The sequence below is a fragment of the Eucalyptus grandis genome, chromosome 1 (assembly GCF_016545825.1).
Source record: "Eucalyptus grandis isolate ANBG69807.140 chromosome 1, ASM1654582v1, whole genome shotgun sequence".
NCBI lineage: Eukaryota > Viridiplantae > Streptophyta > Magnoliopsida > Myrtales > Myrtaceae > Eucalyptus > Eucalyptus grandis.
In genome coordinates, this window is record NC_052612.1 from 25,182,986 (window position 1) to 25,206,840 (window position 23,855).

The window sequence follows — 23,855 nt, forward strand, 5'->3', positions numbered from 1 at the left end:
GTGACACATTTACATTGAGCTATTTTTTGTGATGCCAAAAACCCTAAACTTTGCTCACTATAACATATTTATCCCAAACTTTTTCCTATGACGCCAAAAACCCTAAACTTCTACATATACAAATTTTTCTCTATGACACAATTTTTTGGGGTAAATGTATGACACGGGTAAAAGCTTGGGGTTTTTTTTTATATCACCAAAAAGATTTTTAGAGTTTTTGGTGTCACAAAAAATAAGTTTATGATAAATATGTCATATATTTGGGATCAGCGTGTCAGAGTATAAGCTTTGGGTTTTTTGTATCACAAAAAAAAATGGAATAAATATATTATGGTGAGCGAAGTTTGGGGTTTTTGGTGGCTTTTACTCTAAAGTATAAGCATAGTTTTGTTTTTTATTTGGCTACTGAAAATCAAAATTTTACAAGTCAGTAAAAAATTGATAATTGATTTGAGACGGAATTGGAAATGTGTGGAAGATATGAAGGAAGAACCTAGCTAGTGATTATGAATGTGATTTCATAGTTTATTTTATTTTTGTGATTTAAATGAACTAAAATGGTTGGTTGAACTAATTAAAAGGGCTGGCCTCACATGCCAATAACTTCATGTAAAACGAATCAAGTTTAAGTTGATATGATATGATCGGGCTATTCTTCGAACTTTCAAATTTAAAGAATTTATTGATATCTTATCTATTAAATAGAGTTAAAATTTATTAGATGACATGCTAGAAAAGATAAGTGTCTAACAATTGTCAAAGATTCAATGATGACAAAGGGTTAGAAATTGCCTACCTTCTTCGCCCCCACATCTCCATTTCTCAATTTAAGGACGCTGGTCTCATTGGATGTGCCAAAATGATGTTTCATTCAAATTTCTCGCAAAACAAAATATCTTTTATCAAAAATCGTTATTTGATTTCTTAATTGAATGAGATAAGTTTTGTGGCAACTCCCAATAAGAAATATCATAGATGAAAAGGAAATCAACAACTTGAATTCAAATGGGACTGTACAAACACAAATTATGCCAGAATTAATTGACAACAAGGCCTAGAAAATAAAGACTATGACAAAACCAAGTGTAAACAAATTATGTCAGAATTTAATTAATAACAAAGCCTAATCACGTAGAGATGGTATACTAGAATTTAATCAACAATATAACACCCAAGATAAAGATATACACTAGAATTTAATCGACGAAGTGAGTCTAGAAATAAAAGCACAATGCTGGAAAGTAAAGACAACTGCGGGATGGTAAGTTCGTTTGATTTGTGTGGGCTTTCCAGTAGATGATTGATGGTATTTGTATTGGTTGTGTCATAACTAATTGTAAGTGGTTTTCTAACGGTTGTATCTATGTTCCTTCATCTCCAAAAGTTCTATGTCTATACTCTCACGATGTCATGTTCTTTTCCTTGGATGGTTGTTCCTTTGAAAACATTTGCCCATTGCTCCACAACCTCAATCACTTTGTTTTTCAAATAACTTCCCTCCTGTAATTGCAACGTGATACTTTATGCGTTTAACTTTCTCTTAATGCCCTGACTGCTTGCCAATCTCATTCATTAATATCTATGTCAACTATCGTTAACCATACATTGTCGTATATCAATAACTAGTCAACAATCATTGATATGTGTCAATATCAAAATCTCCTTATGGTTGTCAATAATGAGTCACGTGCTTGATAACATTTACACTTTAGTCACTTGCTTATCCATATAAAGAATTTGGACATTTTTTGGTGCAAACATCATACAATTAATGTTTCAAATGATATCGATACACATGTTCTATAGGCCCTTGCTCCTATAAGCGTAGTGGAACTGGTCGAAATTTCTCTTTCTTTAAATGCTCCATGGCCTTGAGCCAATAATTAAAGCTAATTCTTGCAACTTCCCAAAGTAAAATCACACATAGGGAATATTAGACATTGGGCTGATTACGGAAAGATCATTATCGGGAAGATCAAAGGCGTGGCTATGTAAATTGTAGCCCAACCATACCTGGTCATCTGGAAGAACGGGCTTGAAGTTCACTTTTCCAGGCAGGATAAAATCATTATTTAATAGCATGTCCTTTTCTCATGAATAAAAAAACAAATGACAACAAATAGCATCCGAGAATATAGCCGAAAAAAGAATCAAAACACTCCCATCTTCCAAAGCAATAGAGATTCCCAAAACACACACAAAAAAAGAAATTTCCTGAACTGCTCAACCCCATTATTTTCTTCAACCAAAAAAAAAAAAAGTTAAAGAAATTAAAACAAAACAAAGCAGCAATAAAATAAAATAAAATTATCCATTTGCTAGCTACTCCTAAGAGACTAAGACCCCAACATATTATGAGGACACAAAAGATTTTTCATTGCAAGCTTTGCGGAAGATCAGTGAAAATTAGATGCTATTCCGTTGATGATGTCCAAAATTGAGCATTCTTAACTTTTGCGACGCTGGCTAGAACACCGGCCGGCGTTACGTCTCCCACAACGGTCACCTTCTTAGCTGCAAAGTCTATGTTGAATGACGTCACGCCTGCAATTTAAATCTCTAGGGTTTTGTTAGCCACGAGACTAATTGAACTGTGAAAACACGTCATGCAGAACCGATTATAGATATTGTGTAAAGTCATCACTAATCATATAATAGTTTAGCCCACCGTGAGTAAAAACACAAGTTAAGTTGTGCATTCTAAGTAAAATTTTGCGTGAATTTCACCATTTCGTGAAACATATTCATTTGATTTATATAGCCTTAAAATAAGCTAGATATTATACAGTAAGCCTTATAAATGAGAGATTAATTTTGGCTGCTCGGGTATTTTGGGTTGTAGTGAAACTGATACAATTATAAAAATTGTGCCAGAAAAATAAAATGAAATACAATAGAAAAAAACTGGCCTGGCCAAGTAATGGCAATGCATACCTTCCATTCTTGATAAGTGTTTTCTCACTTTCCCTTCGCAGCCTTTGCAGTGCAGTGACACCCTCAAGACGACCACCTGCGCGACGGCCGCCACCTTCACTCCGACGTCTTTAAATAACAAGAACGATGTAGTTTTCTTTACAATTTTTTTTTCTTTAGTCGATGAAGCCCATAAAAGAAATGTCCTAGAGCTAATTGTATATATAATTAAAATTAGCAATGTTATGACGTGGATTTGAGCAGACTCAAAAAGTACGTGAATTGAAAGTTAATCAGTTTTTAATTAGCATGTTAAATGACAGGACTTTCCAAAGAGTGCTCCAACGACTGTTTAAGTGAACAATTAAAAAACAAAAAATTTAAAGCTATCGATGCACTTCTAATTGAAGTATTCAAAATCGGGCATGATATATAGTGGGCTGCGAATAAACCAACTAACACGAATTTATAAACCGAATTAGACATTTGAACATATATTTTCTATCCTGGTTCAAATATATTTATGAAATTAGAGCATCTGAATTTGCACGTAGATAATTTTCTTTAAAAAATTTCCACCGGCAGCCGTAAAAATTGCTCTTACTAAAATGATGTAAATGTAATTACTGGCCAAAGCCTATCGATTTGTAGAAGCTTACTCACAAGCAAGTGAACCAGCAGAAAAAAGACTTACCTGGTTCGAATCAGACACAGAGCGAGATGACAAAGAAGACGAATTGCGCTTGGAAGCAACAATTTGTTGATGATGATCTTGACTATCGTTAGTCCAATTGTGAGCCGAAGCAGGTGCCAAAGCCGGATCGTGATCTGGAAGCCCGTCAACAGAACCGGTACCACCCAAGAGATACCGGGTCGACCCAGCAGGAGTTGTTCTCGCATCCCCGAGCTCGGGCTTATGGCTGACGCTCTTCCGCACGGTCGACGCAGTCTCCGTCGTGCTAGAGAAGCTCCTGGTCAAAATGCTATGCACACCCCTCTTCTTCTTCTTGCTCTTGTTCTTCGTTTCGTCAGTTCTTGACTGGTTCTTGTTCGGGTCGTCGACGCTTGATTTTGGAGGAGAGAGAGAGTTTGGTTTGGCTTTCTGGTGAAGTAGGCGGTACGGGATGGGGTCGATGGGAGGGTGGTGAGAAGAGCTGCAAGGGGGAGTGATGGGGAGGGACGACCGGACGGACCGCCTCGCGTCTCTGATGATGGGATTGTGGCGATCGATGGCTCGGTCGCCCAGATGACGGTCGGAGTGTAATGAGGATGAAGGGTTGGCCCTGTTCTCCATGCTCGAGCATACGGCCGTTGAGGCTTGGGATGCACATGAGATGTCTATTCGTCTCATGCTGGATAGGATGCGGTGATGATTGAGGTGGCTGGTGTTTAGATACAGAAGGTGAGGTTGTCTGCTTCTGCATTTAAAGCTTGGCCAGGTAAGTGTGTTCCCCCGCTTGCGCAGGAGATAAACTTGCGTGCTCCGAGCGCAGTGAGCCCAACGGCACATCTACCGTTATATTAGGTGCGAATCATGAGAATCTCATCTCATCCAACAGTACATATCTTAAGTTCACATGCATCTCGAGCATGCAAGATTTATTCCTTGCATATATGGAAAGAATTCTTAGGGGACCATGGTCCATCCAACTAGACTCGGACCACATGTATGTTCACATAACTCATGTACTTAAGCCTGTTGGGACTAAGCTTGAAAATGCTTGACTTGAGTTGAGATTTTTAGGGATCAAGTTTTTGGACTTTTAGGGGACCATGGTCCATCCAACTAGACTCGGACCACATTTATGTTCACAGAACTCATGTACTTAAGCCTGTTGGGACTAAGCTTGAAAATGCTTGACTTGAGTTGAGGTTTTTAGGGATCAAGTTTTTGGACTTTTAGAGACAGTTTATGCTCTCTCTCTCTCTCTCTCTCTCTCTCTCTCTCTCTCTCTCTCTCTCTCTCTCTCTCTCTCTCTCTCTCGTACCTAAATCAAGTTGAGTCTAAGCTTGGTAATTCTGTTAGAATAATTAGATATTATACCATGTATTCATCTAATAACTTAAACTTTCAGAACAGTTGGCAATATCCCACAAATTCGTATAGGATATTAGAGCTGTATATCCTGAGTTCGAATTGTTCTAGCCCCTATTTGCCTCTCCAATTACATATTTCCACACTTAATACTTGACAAAAAGATCAAATTAAGCATGAGGAAGAGTGTTAGAATAATTAAATATTAAATCACGCATTCATCTAACAGCTTTGACTTTTAGAATAGTTGGTGATAATCCCACAAAATCTCACATAATATTAGAGTTCGAGATCCTAAGTTCGAATCATTGCAAGCCCCTATTTACATATTTACATGCTTAGTATTAGACAAAAGGACTAGATTAAGTGTGAGGGGGAATGTTATAATAATTAAATATTAAACCACACATTCATCTAACAACTTAAACACTTAAAAAGCTGGTAATTAGGCCATAAAATCTCGCGTGATATTAGAGCAAGAGATCCTAAGTTCAAATCATTTGAGGCCCCAATTTGCCTCTCCAATTACATATTTATACGCTTAGTAGACAAAAGGAGCAGATTAAGCTTGCTTTAAATTTTAGAATAGTTGACAGTAGTCTCAATGGTCTCACAAAACCTCACAAATACTTTTAACTTGAGTAATTCACAAACCTAATTGAATATATGGTGTTTTTTTAAATATTTCCAAGTTTTCTTTTAGAATTGGCGCTCATATTGGCTTTAGTTTGAGCTTAATTTCTATTTAGAATTTGATTTATTAATTTATTAAGTTGAATTCAAGCTTGAGTTTGTTGAAATGTCAAATCAAGTTCCCAAACTCAAGAAAGTTGAGTTAGAGTCATATATAACGTATGAGTATTAAATTGCATCAACTTGACTCGTTTGCAACTCACGATATTCTTCTTATTTCCCTTCGCTAGTCCGTGGCAACCTCCATCAAGCAGAAGTCTGATGAAGGGAAATGAAAAAAGGAAAAGAAAAAAAAATAAGAGAAAATACACACACAAAAAAAGTAAAAGTCATCCACATTAGTACCAATCATGCCACAAAAGATAGCCAATGGTAACCGGATCGCCATGTCAGCAATTATTGGCCAAAATTGGCTAGAATTACTTCATTAACAAATCATCAAAAAAATTTAAACTAAATTAGTTGTCGTACAATAGGTTTAGGATTATTTGAATAATTTTCCCGGTAAACCTTGAAACCAGGGTTCATAAGTTCAGGGATGGATGGATGGATGAAAGGAATATGATGCATTTCTCGCACTAATAACTTTACTTTAGTGGACCTTTGTTTTGCACCAAATCATATTTACTTCCCAGTTAGATTCAATATTGACTACGTTGGGACTAGGTGATCGAGTATCTAGTACTTAATATGTAAAGATGAACTTTCTATCCCACGCAGCATCTGTCGACGAGCAATGCTAGACTTAGTTTGTTCACTCCGGCATACTAAAATGGGTGGCTGCTTAAGTGGCCATATGAGCTGCCATTCTTAATTTCTAAGTTAGAAAGAGAAAAAGAGAAAAATAGAATTAAAACCCTGCTAAAATAAAATGAAAACCCTAGCCAGCACTTTTGACCTCCTTTGCAAGGATTTATTCTCCAATTTGATTAATTTCCAAAGAAAGCTACCAATCTGATTTAATATACAAAAGACCTATCATTTCATTTGCTGATCCTGCTCGGTAAAGGAAATGGCCGTACTTTGCCTTTCTCCAAATTTATTTTTATCTTAATTCACCTCGACAGCCTATCATAAAATATTTAATTTCGCTTCAAATCGCTGTCATTAGGAAGCACAATTTGTACAAGTTATACAACGCACGTTTTCCCTTGTGCGACTAAAATTAGAAAGCCTTATGTTAAGTTTTAGAGGAAAAATTCTTGTATGGTCATCTGACCCATCGTCGATCTCGCCAACCTTACTTTTTATCATGAATATTAACCTAGAGTCGTTTTACATAAATAAATAAATAAAAACGAGTTGCATTTTCTGCTTATAAGCACATCTCAGTGAAGTCCCTATTCTCATCATAATGATGTAAGTACTCAAGATTTTCTGGAGCATTCTTGTCGTCATGCCAGTATTGACATATTTCCTGTTTACCGACTTGTGGGTTATGAATATAGCAACTAGTGTTTTACTTACTTTTACCAAATATATATATATAGCAACTAGTGCATTATCTTCCTCATTGCCGAGATCAAGGGCGAGAACCCTCTCGTTACTAAAGTGTCTTAAGTGGGAGGTCCTAGTGGTGGGGTCCTGAGCTAGCCTCCCCTGAGGTTTACGTCTAAATAACAGCTTGCAGCAAGGCTCGACGCTGTCACCACGCACTAGAGGGTCGTGTGATCCCCGAAGGGTGATTTCCGGCTAGTGCTACTTTTTTTTTTTTTTTTTTTGGTAAAGAGCAACTAGTGCTACTTCGCACATAATATTGAATTGCTTCTTTTCTTTTCTTTTTTCTTTTTTTGATATGTGCACTAGACATCCTAAAATTTATCATGAAAGTGCAATTGAATTCTAAAACTTATAATAAGTGCAATCAACTCCTAAAATTTGTCAAATTGGTTTAATCAAGTCTTTCCGTTAACTCCGTCCAATTTAATTAACGGAAAATGTTGACGTATCTTATTTTATTACTTTCTTAATACACGTGGCAATGATGTGACACATGCCAAGTGCCATGTTAGAAAAATATTAAAAATACAAATAAAATTAGATTAAAAATAAATAAAAAAACTAAAAGTGAAAACACACACACACAAACTCACCCATGGCTTATGTAGCACCGACACGGACACGCGACAAGCGACATGACACGACACGACACGTCAACACGTTATTTCTCAAAAATAGAGATTTCCGATACATTCCAACACGTTATATATTAAATATATATTTATATATATGCAAAAATAAATAAATAATAATAAAAAGAGCATAGAATTAATTTATACTAAAAATATTAATCAAACATTTGTTAATATCATTCATTGTTTTAATTTGACAAAGATTGAAAGAGAAATTCAAAAATTGCAAACATGAAAGAGTAAACTTGAATGAACATGTCCTGTTTTCTTATACTTGTCGGAGATTAGTGAGATTTCTTATAGTCTTAGACAGAATTCAGAGTTTATGATATAGACTAGCTTGGATCTCCTCTACAAAACAAGTTTTGAGAAAAATCAAAATCCAAAACAAGAACTCTCAAAGTATGACCAAAAGAAAAGGAAATCACTAAATTCGCCACGGAAAATGTGAGAGATAACTCACAAGCCAATAACATAGATCAAAAGAAATAACTCTCAAGCATCGGAAAGAAGCAAAAAGAATTATAACTTTAAGTATGCAGGGGCAACGGAACGATGCCGACGAGAAGAGGGTCGTTCTATCATCACTCATGGGAAGATCAGGACTTTTAAGTGAGAAGCTTGAGAGTAAGAATTTTCTTCTTTCCCTTTTATTTTTGTTATTTTCATTATTTTTTTCATATATTTACATTTTGACTCATCAAGTATTGAAAATTTTTAAAATTGACCCCGTGCATGTTGGAATCACGTCTTGAAATTTCGAACTCGCATGTCGGAGCATGTCGAAAAGAGTTGACCACGTGTCGGATTTTCCGACACTTGTTGACCGCGTGTTGGAATGTGTCAAAGTGTGTAGAAGCATGTCAGACACGTGTCGAAGCATGTCAGACACGTGTCGAAGTGTCGGACATGATACGAAGGCTTCCGAAGAGTGTTGGTGCTTCTTAGCCCACGGCTTGGCCAAGCCCTCACTGGTGGCCATCACCACAGCCGTCGAGAAGGGCTAGCAAAGGTTGTCCAGGCCTTTTCGAAGCCCACCAACTGTCACCAATCCTATGCCCTCCCCCAGATTCAGGCTAACAAGGGTTGTCGGGCTTTGGGAAGGCCCAAGCGACCTCCATTGGCCCTCTTTGGCAATTGTGGCAGCGGCCACTGATAAGGGCTTCGTAACGACTTGACAAGGGTTATTATTGTGACATTCCAGTCACGTTGCTGACCCGTTTCTTGCTTTTTGATTTTATCTTGTTCTTATGAGCATGCAAAAGCATGTACAACAACCATCTCTCAGACAAAGAAGTAATCAAGCCACCGGGAAAACACAGCACGAAACACACTACTTCTAATCAACGTCAGTATATTTACAAGTCATTTTCTACATACACTTTCTTATTTAAATTAATCTTCTATTAGCTGTAGGCTAGGGGATTCCTATCTCCTCTAACATGGCCTCGGCTCCAAAGGGGTGAGACTTTCATATCTATGAATCTGAGGAAAAACAACAAGGTGAGTCAAAAATTCAATAAGTAAAATCATTAATGCTCAAGTAGAAGGATGACTCGTCATCCTCATCAAACCTAACATGTGAACATTATTCATTCTAATGCATCAATGGCAAATCAATAGCGAATCTATTACTACATCTAGACTATATCCATGTGATCAATTCTAACTCACAATCAAAGTATGCCCTACCTTTAGCTTATTAACAAACATAGCAAACAATGCATATCAACATGCACAAAAGGTTCATTAACAGTCTCAAACAGTTCTTCCCATACTTTCAGAAGCTTCCTGTCATTAGCCAAGGCATCCCTCCTCAAGCCAAGCATCGCCACCGAGAGACATCCCACTTGACAACCCTTCCGTAGGGAACCTCTCATTTCCCTTGCGAGGCATCGCCCAACTCCTAGCGGCATTGCAAAAACTCTCCTTGAGGCATCGTGTTGACAAGGGCACATCTTGTTCTCATGAACAAGACAACGTCATGCGTCGTTTGGGGTAGAGGCATGCTCTTGAACCATCCCTCATCTTAAATTGGTATTATCCTCTTTAGGACGTGCTCTTAAACCATCCCCCTCAAGGATTTGTCCTTGGTGTAGTGGAAACTACTACCAAGACGCATCGATGACTTTTTTATCTTTCATTTATGTAACTACACATCATGTATCACACAAACTGGTTCATTATCTTTCATATCAACCTACACAAATAAGGCCTAAAGGCATACTCACATAAGTGTGGGTATGCCATGACCTATAACATCATAACTATACTAATATGCCAAGCACAGCTCGTGACTCGTGGCTTGAATCGACATGCCTAGATAGTGATACAAAGCCAAGCGAGACTTAAATTGACATATCTCAATGTTGATCCAAGACCAAGTAAGGTTCAGATCTGTCACGCCTTAACATCAATCGAAAACCAAGCAAGACTCATTCGTGACTCAAGGCATGAACATACTTATGCATGCAAAGACATGTACAAACCATACAAAAATAATTAACATGTACATAACCAAGCCTGAATGAGAACACGACTAAGCCACCCAAATTTCAAACCAACACACCTCAATGTCGATACAAGGTTGCACGAGACCCGTTTGTGACTCTGGGCATGTACATACTTATGCAGGCAAAAATATGAGCAAACCATACAAAACACTTGTCATCATGCGCACAACTAAGCACGGGTGAGCACACATCCAAATTCAACAATGTAGCACTTCTCCCTAGTTGAACGTTAAGAATTCTACTTACAGTCGACGAAGCAATGGCAGTTGGCCAAGAATGGCTAAATGGTGAGGGCGAGTGGCAAGTAAGGCCGAGAGAAAGAGAGAGGGCACAATAGAGAAAGAAGTGAAGAGATGAGCCAAAGGTATTGAGAATAAAGGGGGCGGTCCTCTATTTATAGGTCAAACCTCATTAAATGATCCTCACAAGCCTAATGAGCTCCTTTTGAGTGGCAACCCTATCTTGATGGCATGGCACCCTAAGTTCTAGAGGAAATAATGAAGAACACTTATCAGGCTCCTCATTGGTTCCCTTAAGCTCATGAGCTATCACATAATCATACTTGACCTACTTGTTTTCCAAGCCAAATCTTTTTTAATCATTTCCAAATCTTCCCCTTGCCACATAAGGTAGTGAAGGTTCTAGAGACACATATGGCATCCTCCTCATTGGTCCCTTTAAGCTTATGACTCATCCTATAATCATGATTTGGCTTTTCTTGTTCACCAATTCAAATCTTCTAGCAATCATTGCCAGATCTCCTCCCTGCCACCTAGGATGAATCCTTCATAAATAAGTTACCTAAGATTTGGTCATCATTGGCTTTGGATTTTGGTCACATGTTTCTTACTACTCAACTATCTTGCTTAAGTTGTCACATGTAATCATGACCAAATCCTTCTCATTGCCACCTAAGTTCTTTGCTACCTAAGTTGATAAGTCATTTTCTTCATTGATGGACTACTTTCCAAAGAACATTTTGCAAACGTGAGAAAGAAGCTGATGGAAGCGCGAACATTATCAGTGAGAGTTTTTCATGTTCATACACAATTGACTACACCATTTAGGCCAAGGTTTGTGGCCAATTCACAACCGAGCGAGACTACTCATAGCCAAGCCTAACCAACATGGCGAGGTCGAAGGCCTATCTTGGCTGACGCATGGCTAGGATTGGCTAGGTGTAAGGCTGAGCTACTCAAGCTCAAAGTTGACTCATAGCCTAGCACAAGGCCAATCTTATGGCTTGGCGCATGACTAGACTAATTGGTGCATGGCCGGGCTCATGGCCTGGCGCATGGCCAAGCGGCGGGGTTGCTGAGCTAATCCACTATCGATCTGTGACCAATATATGATCCATCACTTTTGATCCATGACCAATTCATGAATAATCCATAGTCAAGCATAATCAACTCGTGATCGACCTCGTTGTCATGTGATTGCATGGAATCAATCGATTCACAACCGACACATAGTCGCATGCGATCGATTCATGGTCCCCCGTGGTCAATGCATGGCCAAGCAAAAACACCCGCAACTAGTGCATGATTGCGAGGGATTGATCCATGACGGTACGTGATCACCCCACGACCAACCCTTATGGTCAAGCAGTCAATCCATGGCCGAATAGCTGGGGTCGACTTGCGTGATTAGAGGACCAATTCACTACCAATCCCATGATCGATCCACGGCCAATCCTTCGATCGGACCATGGCTAATCCCTCAGTCATCCTTCCGATTGGGCCAATCAATCCATAACTGATTCTTAGATGGATCTTTTGATCGGGCCAATCGATCCATGGCTGATTCTTAGATAGATCCATGGCCGATCTCCACTATTGGCACACCAATTCCATGGCCATTTCTCATGACCCAGAACCATGGATGTCACAAGCTTGGCTAAGCCATGGGTGAGAATATGTTCTTCTTTGTTTTTTTAAATAAATTTGAGCCTTTTATTTTTTTAATCTAATTTTGATTGTATTCTTTTTTTTTAAATATTTTTTTGACGTGGTGCTTGATGGGCGCCAGTTATCTCCACATGTCTTAAGAAAGTAAAATAATAAGACACATCAATATTTTTTGTAAGCTAAATTGGATGGAGTTAACGGAATGATTCAATTAGATCAAGTTGACAAGTTTATGACTTGATTGCACTTGTTACAAATTTTAGAACTCAATTTTACTTTTATAATAAATTTTAGGAGTCTAATGAACTTACCCTTTTTTTATTATTTAGACGCCAGGCATGGGCCATGAATAAATGCGTTTCCTAATTGTCCTCGCACAGACTGAGAGGATGCTGTCGAAGATTCAACCAAAAAAACAAGATTGTCAGCAGAAATATTGTTAAATCTGGGACAGAGAGCAACGTTAAAAAGAAAATTTTCAAAGGAAAGAAAAGAGATGACAGCGGCAAGCAGCTCAGAGAGGTCACGTTTAACGATACCCGAGACATGGAATAATGCTAGAGTTGTTCACCATCACGTTCGACTTGGGTAGAGGGAAAAATATTATATCGACTCGGTCTATGCGAGGCTCACGTTCGATGGCTACAATGGTGTCGGTCTACGATGGCTAAGGATGACTTGCTGCTTCATCTTTCCTATGAACCTGAACATGAGATGAGAACCCAGCTAGCGGAAGATGTGGTTGTAGAGACGTTAACCTGAGCCCGAGGGCATTGGGACCACTGTTGTCTGAATTCCCCGTTCAGTGTCACACTTTATGAACGTTACACAGAAGTAAATAGCAGTCACAGACCCCACCTCTACATGAACGTACAGAGAAAATGATACAGGCTGCATGTGCATGCAGTTGCAGAGCCCTACTCTTTAAAGTCTGGCAAGGGGACACCCATGATTTGAGATTTTCAGGACAATTATTTTTGACTCCTTGCGGAACATACACTGGCCACCCAAACTTTGTACTGCCGATGCATTTGATGAGACACATGAGCCTTTTTTATTTATTTATTTAGATAATCTAGAGGCACGAGAGAAAGCCGATTACTTGAAGGCACATAAAAGATCGTTTAAGGATCATCAACTAAGTAAATCCAAGTTTTTGACCTGTACATATCACCTTGACCGGGCAGCTTGCCACTGTCCAGGCCCTGTCATTTCCCTGAACCCAACCTAGTATGCTAAGAGAAGGGCTTCACGGGGATCAAGGGTGGGTCCCTAACCCTTTCGGGCTTGGCCGGGATACCCAATGGGACCGTTATCCCATACTACTCTCCCCTCACTTGCCTATAAATGGCTTGCAAGGAGGAGTCCCCCCGGGATGGTTTATTCAGGGAGGAGCAGTTTAAGGACCTGCTCAGGTCCGTGCAGGTGGCCTTAACCTGCACGTAATTAGTGCGACTTTTTTTTGTCAAAAAAAATTATATTCATTGCTTAAAAGAATATATGAAAAATGCATAGGTTTCAAAGCAAGATAAATCAAAATAGAGCAAAACCCATAATATTACAAAAACAAAGCAAAACCCAAAAAATAAAGATGATCAACAGAGCACTGGCAGGTTAAACACACACTCATTCCATAATAATAAATCTGTCAAGCAAATAATCAAACTGATTACTGGGTCTCGTATTATTGTCAATAACAAGCACATTTCAGAAATTCCTTCTCCAATAACAATGGTGTTGTCAACTGGCGGTCCGCACCTAGATTCAACGTCTTCTACACCATCGTCTTATAGAGACAATCATAACAGTTGAACAAATACACATCTAATATTTGGAAGAGCAAATTTTTGTGGTTCGGTGAAATGCCATATCTCATGCGATCACCATTGAAGTTGTTGGCAGAGGACTTGTACACTGATAGAGCAGAGGGTATTGAATCCATTAAACTTCCAAATCTAAATGGGGAGAGGATAGCTCCTAAAACTAGAACTAGATTGGGAGAGTTTAAATTTTCAAATCTAGAACTAGACTGGAAGAAGAAAGCTCTCATATCTAAATTGAAAGAGAAGAAAAAAAAACAAGAATAACAAGAAAACACAAATAAAATCGATAAAAGAGGGAGGATAGGGTAAAACTAACTCAAACTCTCCCCATGGTTGAAGGTTGAAAAGGACAATGAACAGTGAAAAAAGAGAGGGAGAATGCCAGCCAAAAGTTTACTAGTTTGGAAAAAACAGCGAGGCAATGTTAATTAATTTTCAGTTTGTGGGACTTTAATAAGTGATCTCCAGTTTCCTAATTAGAAATCTCCATCCTTGTTAATCAAATCATATGATTTTATAGCTTTCTTCGTCTTTCTCCATTTTTCTCTAAGATACTACATTAAAAATTCCAACATTTATTACAAAAATACAGTCAAATCTTAAAACTTTCAAATAATATAACTATATCCTAAAACTTGTCAAATTGATAAAATCGAATACATCCATTAATCCTGTAAAGATAACCAATGAAAAATGTTGATTTGATACTTTTTATCATCTTTTTGGAGAAAGAGGCGCCGGTGCGGCATCCGCAACTCAAGCATCTTCCTCTTCTTGGCCCTTTGTCACGCCAATCTGTCCACTACCGTCGTCGCTCGATTTTGCACTACTCTACCAACCACTGCATCCCCCAACTCCGCTATGCCCACCGTTGCGAGTGTGAAGATGGCTATGCTTCGACTTCCCCCAGCTCCGATTCGCCCAACACTGCATCCTCCTTGTTGCCATCCTCAAGGGCGACGTCCGTGAATTCGAAAACTCGAGTATGTCTGAGCTCGATGAAGCCCAAGTGGCTATGGCTGCGGGCTTGAAGAAGCCTAAAAGCTGGAGCTGCCATTATCGGATTTGACAAAACTAGAGCAGCCATGACCACAACCTTGAAGAAACTCGAATGGCCATGGCCAAGCTCGACAAAGCACAAAGCTGGAGCAGCCATGACCGTGAAGCTGAAACACCTAACCATTCACACGAAGCTTCCTTTTTTTTCGTCTTTAAATTTCCAAGTATTTTCTTGACGTGGCAATTGGTTAATGCCGTGTGTTTTAAGAAAGTAATTAAATAAAAATCACAATAGTTTTTTTCATTAATCAAATTAGATGGAATTAATGAAGGGACTTAATTGAAAAAAATTGACAACTTTAAAATTAATTATACTATGTGAAAGTTTTAGAATTTGATTACACTTTCACAATAGATTTTAAGACTTTTTATGCACTGGTCCCTTTTTTCAATATTTCTCTTCCTATCTTTTCACATTGCATACATAAACTCTATTTTTTTTGGATATTTTGTCCTCCTTATCAAATCCTTTAGCAATACCAACTCCATTTGATTCGCATCATACAGCCCCAACGCATATTCAATACTTCCCAATTTAACCTTCACATAGCATGTAATTAAATTCTTGGTCAGATAATATGTACATAGATGAAAGTATCTGGAAGAGGTGCCCCTGTACTTCTTTTGTTAATGGCGAACCCAGTTGGGACCAGAGCATCAAAGTAGATCAAGTCTTTCTCTTTTTTCATATCATATGTACCCCCAAGGCTAATGATCACATCAGTTCCGTTTATTTCATAGAAAATAAATAATTTAAAAAATACTTCTTTTCAAAATAATCACTTATATTGTTTAAAATAATTAGTCAATTGAAAATATTTTCATTATCGATAACAATTTATATCTTAGCATTTTTATAAATGATGAAAACATTTTTTATTCTATCACATTTATAAGAAATCCAAGCAATCGTTTTTAGAAAAATATTTTTCAAACCATTCGTTTACTACAAAACAAACAAAGTCATTCGAATAAAAAATGGGTGATGACTGGCATGATAAAACTTGTAGAAGGCATGTGCCACAGTTCTTTAGCCATTCGAGAGAGGGCTCTACTTTAGAGGACCGGGAGCTAAGGCAACCCTCATGAAATGTAAGAATGTTAGAGATAGAAAGAAAACAGTATCACAACCTCGGATAAAAACCACAGCCTCTCAAGAACATAAGGGAAGCATTCGTAAAAAGCAACAATCGCCTAAGCATCCACGGAAATTAGGCAGAGAAACAAAAGAAATGCATATAGGCTAAGCTAAACAAAATGCCAATTTACTACTTGTCTTGGACATTGTATACCCCCCAAAAAGAATGGAACATTTAATTAGTAATTGTAACTGGGAATTCTGAGTAAGGATTTGCATAATAGAGCACGCCTAGGCACACCGCAGATACAAAAATAAAAATAAAAAAATGGCTACAAAACTGGCAAATGACAAGCATGATTCGATATAAAAAATCATCACGATACAAAAATGCTCTTAACGCTATACAAGCTTGTTCGGTGATACATGTTGATTAGAAACCTTTCCCTTCATCCTCGTTCAAGATGCGATTCCGGAAATCAGACACCATACGAGGCAGTCCATCTCTCAGTGATATCTTTGGTTCCCAGTTGAGAAGCTCTTTTGCCCTGCCGATATCTGGTTTCCTCTTGTGCGGATCATCAGCAGTATTTGGTTTGAATTCTATTGTGGCACTAGGGTCAATCGTTTCTTTGACCACCTGTGCCCAAAGTGTGGTAGAAGACATAAGCATGATTGAAAGAACTGTTCATGCACATGCATGCTTGTGCCCACAAGGTGATTCAACGTTGAGCTTTTTCCAAGCTATGAGGATTGAAACATATAGATGAAAACTTGAAGAAATCAAACCTCAGCAAGTTCAAGCATGGTGAACTCCCCAGGGTTGCCAAGATTGAAGGGCCCCACATGCTCACCCTCCATTAATGCCACCAGTCCATCGACCTGACATCAGGACTCCGTAATTCACCATAAACAGCCAAAACATGGAAGGTTATTCTACAATGGAGATCTTATAACAATCCACTTTCGCCCATCTATGATGTAATCTCTCAAAACTTCACAAATCTAGCTTCTAGACCATGAGTTCATCAGAGTATGCATATTTGCTCACGATAACATTTTGAAGACACTGTATAGTGTCCAAAGTATTTCGAATGTGAAGTGTGCATACCCAAGCATAAATAAGCACAAAATTAAGTGGCCATACCAAATCAGAGACATATTGGAAGCTCCGTGTTTGCTTTCCATCCCCATAAACTGTCAATGGTTGTTTGCGGATTGCCTAAGAACCATAGTTACATGGTTTAATAAATGAGAAAACTCAGAACATCCCAAATATAATCCTCTAATCATCAGAAACATTTTGTATGAGAAAAACAGAACCAGATACCTGAGCAACAAAATTGCTGACAACACGCCCATCATCCAAACACATACGAGGGCCATATGTGTTAAAAATTCGAGCAATGCGCACCTGCAAGAAAGAATCTAATAAATAGCAGAACATTGCATGTGACAGTCAAGAGATAAGAAAGACTAAATATACCCGCTCTATGATTATTACTAAAAAGCAAATGCACCACACTCAATGTGGAAATTGACATAGAGTTGAGCTTGGAACACAAACGGTCTGTCAATCTTAAATCGCAATCAGTCTATTTTAATCCATTTGTTTAACAATCTGCAGTAAAAACGGGTCTCAAGATGTTGGCCTCAGTTCTAGTGATTTAAGAATCAATATAACTTAGGCTTAACAAGGTCAAAGCATTGTCATTTATTTGGATAGCTCATCTCTAAGGGCATCTGCACTTATTATTGTATCACATCTTCATCAATAGATCTCAGAAAATGAGGAAAATTGAAGCAAAATAGTGATCTGGAGGCGGCGAGCAGCAATTTGAACTCAGCCTGTCCTCCTAAACATAGGAACTCTATAAAAAAGAAAGCAAAACCAAGAATGCAGGTCTCACTGCAGAATCGAACCAAATCAATCCTGCTAAGGTTGAAGAAGCTGAATCTTACACAGCCCATAGCACCATGGAATCAGCTTGTAAAGTAGCTTATCCAAGTTTTCTGCCATCATGGCTACAAAATTTCATCTTGGCTCCAACCACTAGAAGACTTGGACCTTCCATCATATGCCTTTCCTCTTTTATGGAACATCAAATTTACTTCAATCACGTGACTACTTCCAGCGAAACACAGCCATCAAAGCATAAAATTGTTCCTATTTGTTACAACACTCCAATCAAAGTTGCATAAACGAACGCATTGATCCTCTAGAATCTGCAGATCACTCCCATTCCATATCTTTTGCCAACAAATACACAACTTATGGTGACATTAAGAATTTGTGATCACTTACGGGATAGGAGCCATCCTTGATTATAGGATCAACTACTCCATTTGCAATCAAGGTAGCACTAAAGATTTGTCTCATTTCTATAAAAGCAAACTGAAAAGGCCCAAACATTGCACCCTTTAGTGATGTAGGACCTGATCAGATGCTAACCAAGTCTCCAAATACTGTTCTAGGAACAATGCTCATGAACAGTCTTGGGAACAGTAGATATGAACAGTGGATTGGGGTTAGGCTGAAATTTGACATTAGTACTGGAGGAATCAATATTTGTAGGAAAAGGTTTGATTGGAAGTAATGAGATTGAATTAGGTATTATCAAATGAACCCACCAAAGCATTACATCTGCAATTAAAATCACACCATACAACTGAATAGCAAACACTTGCTGAAAACTGAAATTTCATTAATTCAATCATTTTTAAACAGTCCATAGGATGCGCATTTTATTCAAGGACTCCACTAAACCCTATTCCAAATTGAATGGAAAACTCATGATTAGGAAACCTGATGTCCTAATTTAAAAAAATAAAAATAAAAATAAAAATAAATAGGAAACATAGTATTCACTTCATAATTGACACATAGTATTCACTTCATAAGTGACACGTAATTTGAGATTCTTAATCTAATAAGGAAAATAATTGTAACTGTCATCTATCAGTAGATCTTTATTTGGCACCTTTTATATGTCCTCAAAGATTGTTGACGTGATTCTCCATAATTAAGTCTTCTGGCCAACACCTGAGCTAAAACTTTGTGGATGACTCCCTGTAGAGTAATCAGCCTTAAGTCTCTAAGGTGTAGAACAGAACACCCCAAAGATCCAAACCTCTTATTTCCTTTACAGTAGCATATTATGTCCACCATTATTCTTCTAACTAGATAATTAAGCAAACTTTGAGCGAAAAAAAAAAAATTCCACCAGAGGGAACAAAGAGCATTCTAGATATTGAAAGAGCTCAAGATCCATTAGTTAGAGCTCAACCGATTTTCATGAAAATAAGTTTCATTCTAGACATATCAATCTTGAATACCCAATGGTATTTAAGGTAATCTCTTCCCTTTGAAAGATATCTTTCTTACCATGATACCAAAAGTTGTAGAGGGACACAGCCAGGAGAGATTAAATCCTTCTTATGAAAGGCAACTCATCACTGTGAAAAGCCCAAGTGGCATTGAGGTACAACTGCTCTACATATTTGACCTTGAAGATATACATTGAATGCACAATGGTCTGCCTAGTTATCATGAGAAACCAACGTGGTCAAAATATAAGCATTAACCTCCCAGCTACAATATTTGCTAGAAAAGTTCTAAACCGGTCTATTTGCATTCAGTCACCAAAGCATGCACATTAGCCCTTTAGCCTAATTATATGTACAAGATGAGGATCTCCCCATAGGCACGTGACATAGAAAGCAAATTGATGAAATACATGATTAGAGCCACTTATGAGAATAAAAAAAATATAATGCTTTTATCTATGCTGAAGATATCATGAATCTGGATCATAGATTCAATTTCAACTTCTCACACTCTCTACTTGAATGTTCAGACCATTCTGTTTCTCCTATTAATGACATCTAAAGTATAATCCTCATTCAAAATGAGTTATATTTCTAAGAAAGTCCAAAAATTTATCACATTAATAAATATAACGATGGATATGCACTCACATGGTTGTTCTATGTGGTCAGTCAAGTATTATCTTCTCCTGCCTTGGCTTTACCTTTTGCATTAATTTATTGTCTTTGAGACTTTGCAAAATTTCTTTGGCATGTTGCTTCTGTGTATCTCAATTGCACCGCACAAGTTGACATGACATGTCTTTCTTATTATAGAAGTGAGCCATCAAGTGGAATTTAGTTAAAACTTTCTTGCGCGTAGTTGACAAGTTTAAGGATTTCTCCATTATTTGCTTATACTCTGTGTATCTGCAAGATGAAGGAAAGTGAAATTATTCGGGCTTGACCACGAGAGGGTTATACCTCTAGCTTCTTTGGCTAGTCACATTAACTTCTCCCACTAGTTATTGAATGTTCATGCATTTTTCCATTCAATTATCCTTTTCGTGTATTTATTTATTGCCGCTATGCATGTCAGAAAAAAAATTAACTACATTAAATATTACTAATAATCACCATACAAACACAAATAATCTATGAGAGAGGAACTTTTTCATTATTTTTTATTAAGTAGTGGATAACGGGACTTGGGTAAGACAACATGGAGATCCAGGTGGAACACGCTGCCACTGATCAGATATGCAGAAAATCTACAGAGTTCTGAAATTACTCTAAACTCCAGTACAGCTATAATGATATGCACCTGAGTATAATACAGTAACAGCCTTAATGGGTCTGCACTCAGTTGGTACTTAATCAGATAAATTGAAGAAACTATCTTCATGTGTTCATGCGAGATAGGTAACTATATTTATGACAATGACCGGGAAAAGCAACCCACTAATTCAGGACATTCCCAGAAAGTTCACAGGGAAGCGTAACTTGAACTTGAAGCAGCTCAGAACAAGAGATCGCCTTGTTTGAATTAGAATGATATGTGGTCCGTTTATAAAAAAAGCATGTAAAGGTAACTTAGCTAAATCCATATGGGGCTTTGTATGGGAACAAATTCTTGCCTGTACTAGTGAAAGTCAACAGCTACTTCATGCCCAATAAATTTGAAACTAAAGAAAGTAATAGCGTCTTTAACATAAGATTCAGAGTTAGAATCAGTCACCTCCACTTCAGCACCTCGATGATAATCCATCGCCAATGTTTCAGCAGTTCTTTTTCCTTCATCATAGCAGCTCCGAACACCTGAAAATGGTTTGCGGATAAGATAGACATGGAAGGGCAGTGCACCAGAACAATAAGAAGGAAAATACAAACTAGCACAGTACCGATTGGATTGACATTTCCCCAGTAGGTTTCCTTCTGAGGATGCTCGAGAGGATCACCATAGACCTCACTTGTACTAGTCAGCAAGAACCTCGCTCCAATTCTCTTGGCCAAACCCAACATATTGAGAGTTCCCATCACATTCGTCTTGTATGATCTCAGTTAAGGATATTAAACTCTATAAATCTTGCCAATTTAGCAAACTAATCACAAGCTGCAGGGTCAAACTAAGAGAATGACAATTAAAAAGAAGACAGAGAAATGAAAGTTCAAGATAAAAGGAAAGCACATAAGTAACAGAGCCCCAAATGCACCAAAACAAGAAGTCGGCAAGGATATGATAGTCTTGATGGGATTATACTTGTAGTGAACGGGAGAGGCAGGGCAAGCCAAGTGGTAGATCTGATCGACCTCCAGCAGAATCGGCTCCACGACATCGTGCCGAATGAGCTCAAACCTCGGGTTCGCGAAATGGTGGACGACGTTCTCCTTTCTCCCCGTGAAGAAGTTATCGATCACGATCACATCATCGCCCCTGGCGATGAGCTTATCCACGAGGTGGCTCCCCACGAATCCCGCCCCGCCCGTCACGACGATCCTCAGCCGCCGCCGCGCGACCGAGGCGGGGACGCGGCCGTACCCGTGCACGAGCTTGGGGACGGCGGTGGCGGTCGAGACCTGATCTCGCTCCGGCAAGCCCGGGGCGACCCGGAACAGGCGGGGGATCGAGGCGCGGGCCTCCCCGGGGCCGAGGCGGGAGAGCGTGGGCTGGAGGATGAAGAAGGTGGAGCCGATGAGGATGCCGACGAGGACGAAGAGGAGGCGCTGCTCCCGGAGGAGGTAGTGGATGGATCGCGGGAGGGAGCGGGGGTGCTTCAGGGCCTTGGGGGAGTACGAGGACGGCTTGGGGGCGGCGATCTCCTCGTCGCGGCGGACGTTCATGCTCGATTGCTTGTGCAGCTGTTTCATGGTGGTCGGGAGCGATCGGAGCTCCGGCGGAAAGAGGACGTCGGGATGGATCGCGGAGGCATTAAGGGCGTGCGGAGGGTTGAATTGCGTGGAATTGAATTTTCGTAGTGAAGAAGAAGAAGAAGACGAAGTTGGTGAAGCTGTTTTGCCTGGGGGAGGAGGTTGGTGAGTGAAGATACATTTTTAACTTTTTCTCATCAGCTTCATTTTTACGAAGAGCCAGATTTTTGTTCAATCCTTTCAATCTAGTCCCTAAGAAGAATTCATTTAGAAGTCAATATCACAAAAACTTCAAATTAATAGATTTATGATAAATTTATCCAAAACTTGTAAATATATGAGAAATTTACTTTCTATTAGTTTTAATTAAATTATTGAATTGGATAATAAGTAGTAATTAATAGATGTACAAGTTTAAAGTTTTGTCATCAATTTATCATAGGTGTATCAGTTTGACCATTCGATACAATTTCTAATTACTATACTGTAATTAAGGGATGTATGGAATACCTATTATATATAATAGTACATTAGGAGCCATTCTAGTTACGACAGAAATCATGACCTTTATATGCAATATCTTGAACATCATTGCCCTCAAGTAGAACTTCAAACATACTTAAACGATGATGAAATGCTCTTACAAGGTAATTATTAATACCTTAGAGGAACGGCGAAATTATTGGAAGGAAAATTATACACATTTGATAACCAGTACAAGAGTTTCTAGAAGGAAACATAAAAGAGAACTTCAATAGTGTTGCTAAGTGTAATGTGGCTTCCGAGGGTTGCTTTTGATTCTACTGAGTGTTTCTCCATTATCTATGACGTGTCTGAATTTTTATTGCTTTGTGTAAATCATCATTCAACGCACCCAATCACCAATCTACATTTATCCTGGGAAACCGTTCCCGATTTTGTTCTATTTTGCCAACGCTTGTGGTGAAAATGTTACTATTTTCCTTGGATACTCTTGAGGAATTCTCTTCGTTAAAGACATTTTTTTGCTTGTTCTTGCATGTCCTCCTTCATGGGTTCAGTGTTCGTCACGTTGCTGGCCTTACCCGTAGCTCTACTTTTGGATTTTCCTTGCTCATGGTGCCACAATTGTAAATAAGTTTTTGTATTTATTGAGTTTCAAGGATCTTACATTATTATCGGTATAGTCTGGAAACGTTGTATGAAATTAAATTCAAGGGCTTGACCGAAGGGTTATACGTTTAATTGGGATGCACGGTAGATTCTCTATCTAAATACATTATCTCATGTTCTAAGCAATAATCAAACCATATTGCTTTGTGAGTAAAGCCTTATTCAATACATGTGAATAAGGCAATTTGTTTATATTTATAACAATTATTTAGGTACAAGAGCTTTGGATATTTGTATTATAAGAAAACGGCACTAACATAACATATTTGCATAACATATTACTTGATCTCAAAAGCACTCCTGGTCACTTTCCCTCTTTAGGAACAGGAGTGAAATGTAGAAGCGGGTCTTTTTTATCAAGTAATTCACAATTACT

The 23,855-nt window shown here is 38.4% G+C and overlaps 2 protein-coding genes across 2 annotated transcripts; both read right to left on the minus strand.

The window, feature by feature from the left end:
- Nucleotides 1–2,057: 2,057 nt before the first annotated feature.
- LOC104436265 (protein SODIUM POTASSIUM ROOT DEFECTIVE 2) lies at nucleotides 2,058–4,350 on the minus strand. The gene is made up of 3 exons (XM_010048993.3): nucleotides 3,608–4,350; nucleotides 2,935–3,010; nucleotides 2,058–2,544 (listed from the first exon to the last, which is right to left on the minus strand). The coding sequence occupies exons 1-3, from the start codon at nucleotides 4,262–4,264 to the stop codon at nucleotides 2,414–2,416; spliced, it is 864 nt and encodes a 287-aa protein (XP_010047295.2). The 5' UTR covers nucleotides 4,265–4,350; the 3' UTR covers nucleotides 2,058–2,413.
- An 11,997-nt stretch (nucleotides 4,351–16,347) lies between these two features.
- On the minus strand, nucleotides 16,348–22,481 carry LOC104436256 (UDP-glucuronic acid decarboxylase 1). The gene is made up of 7 exons (XM_010048983.3): nucleotides 21,698–22,481; nucleotides 21,361–21,508; nucleotides 21,198–21,277; nucleotides 17,484–17,567; nucleotides 17,301–17,375; nucleotides 16,943–17,035; nucleotides 16,348–16,793 (listed from the first exon to the last, which is right to left on the minus strand). The coding sequence occupies exons 1-7, from the start codon at nucleotides 22,325–22,327 to the stop codon at nucleotides 16,587–16,589; spliced, it is 1,317 nt and encodes a 438-aa protein (XP_010047285.1). The 5' UTR covers nucleotides 22,328–22,481; the 3' UTR covers nucleotides 16,348–16,586.
- Between the last annotated feature and the right edge of the window lie 1,374 nt (nucleotides 22,482–23,855).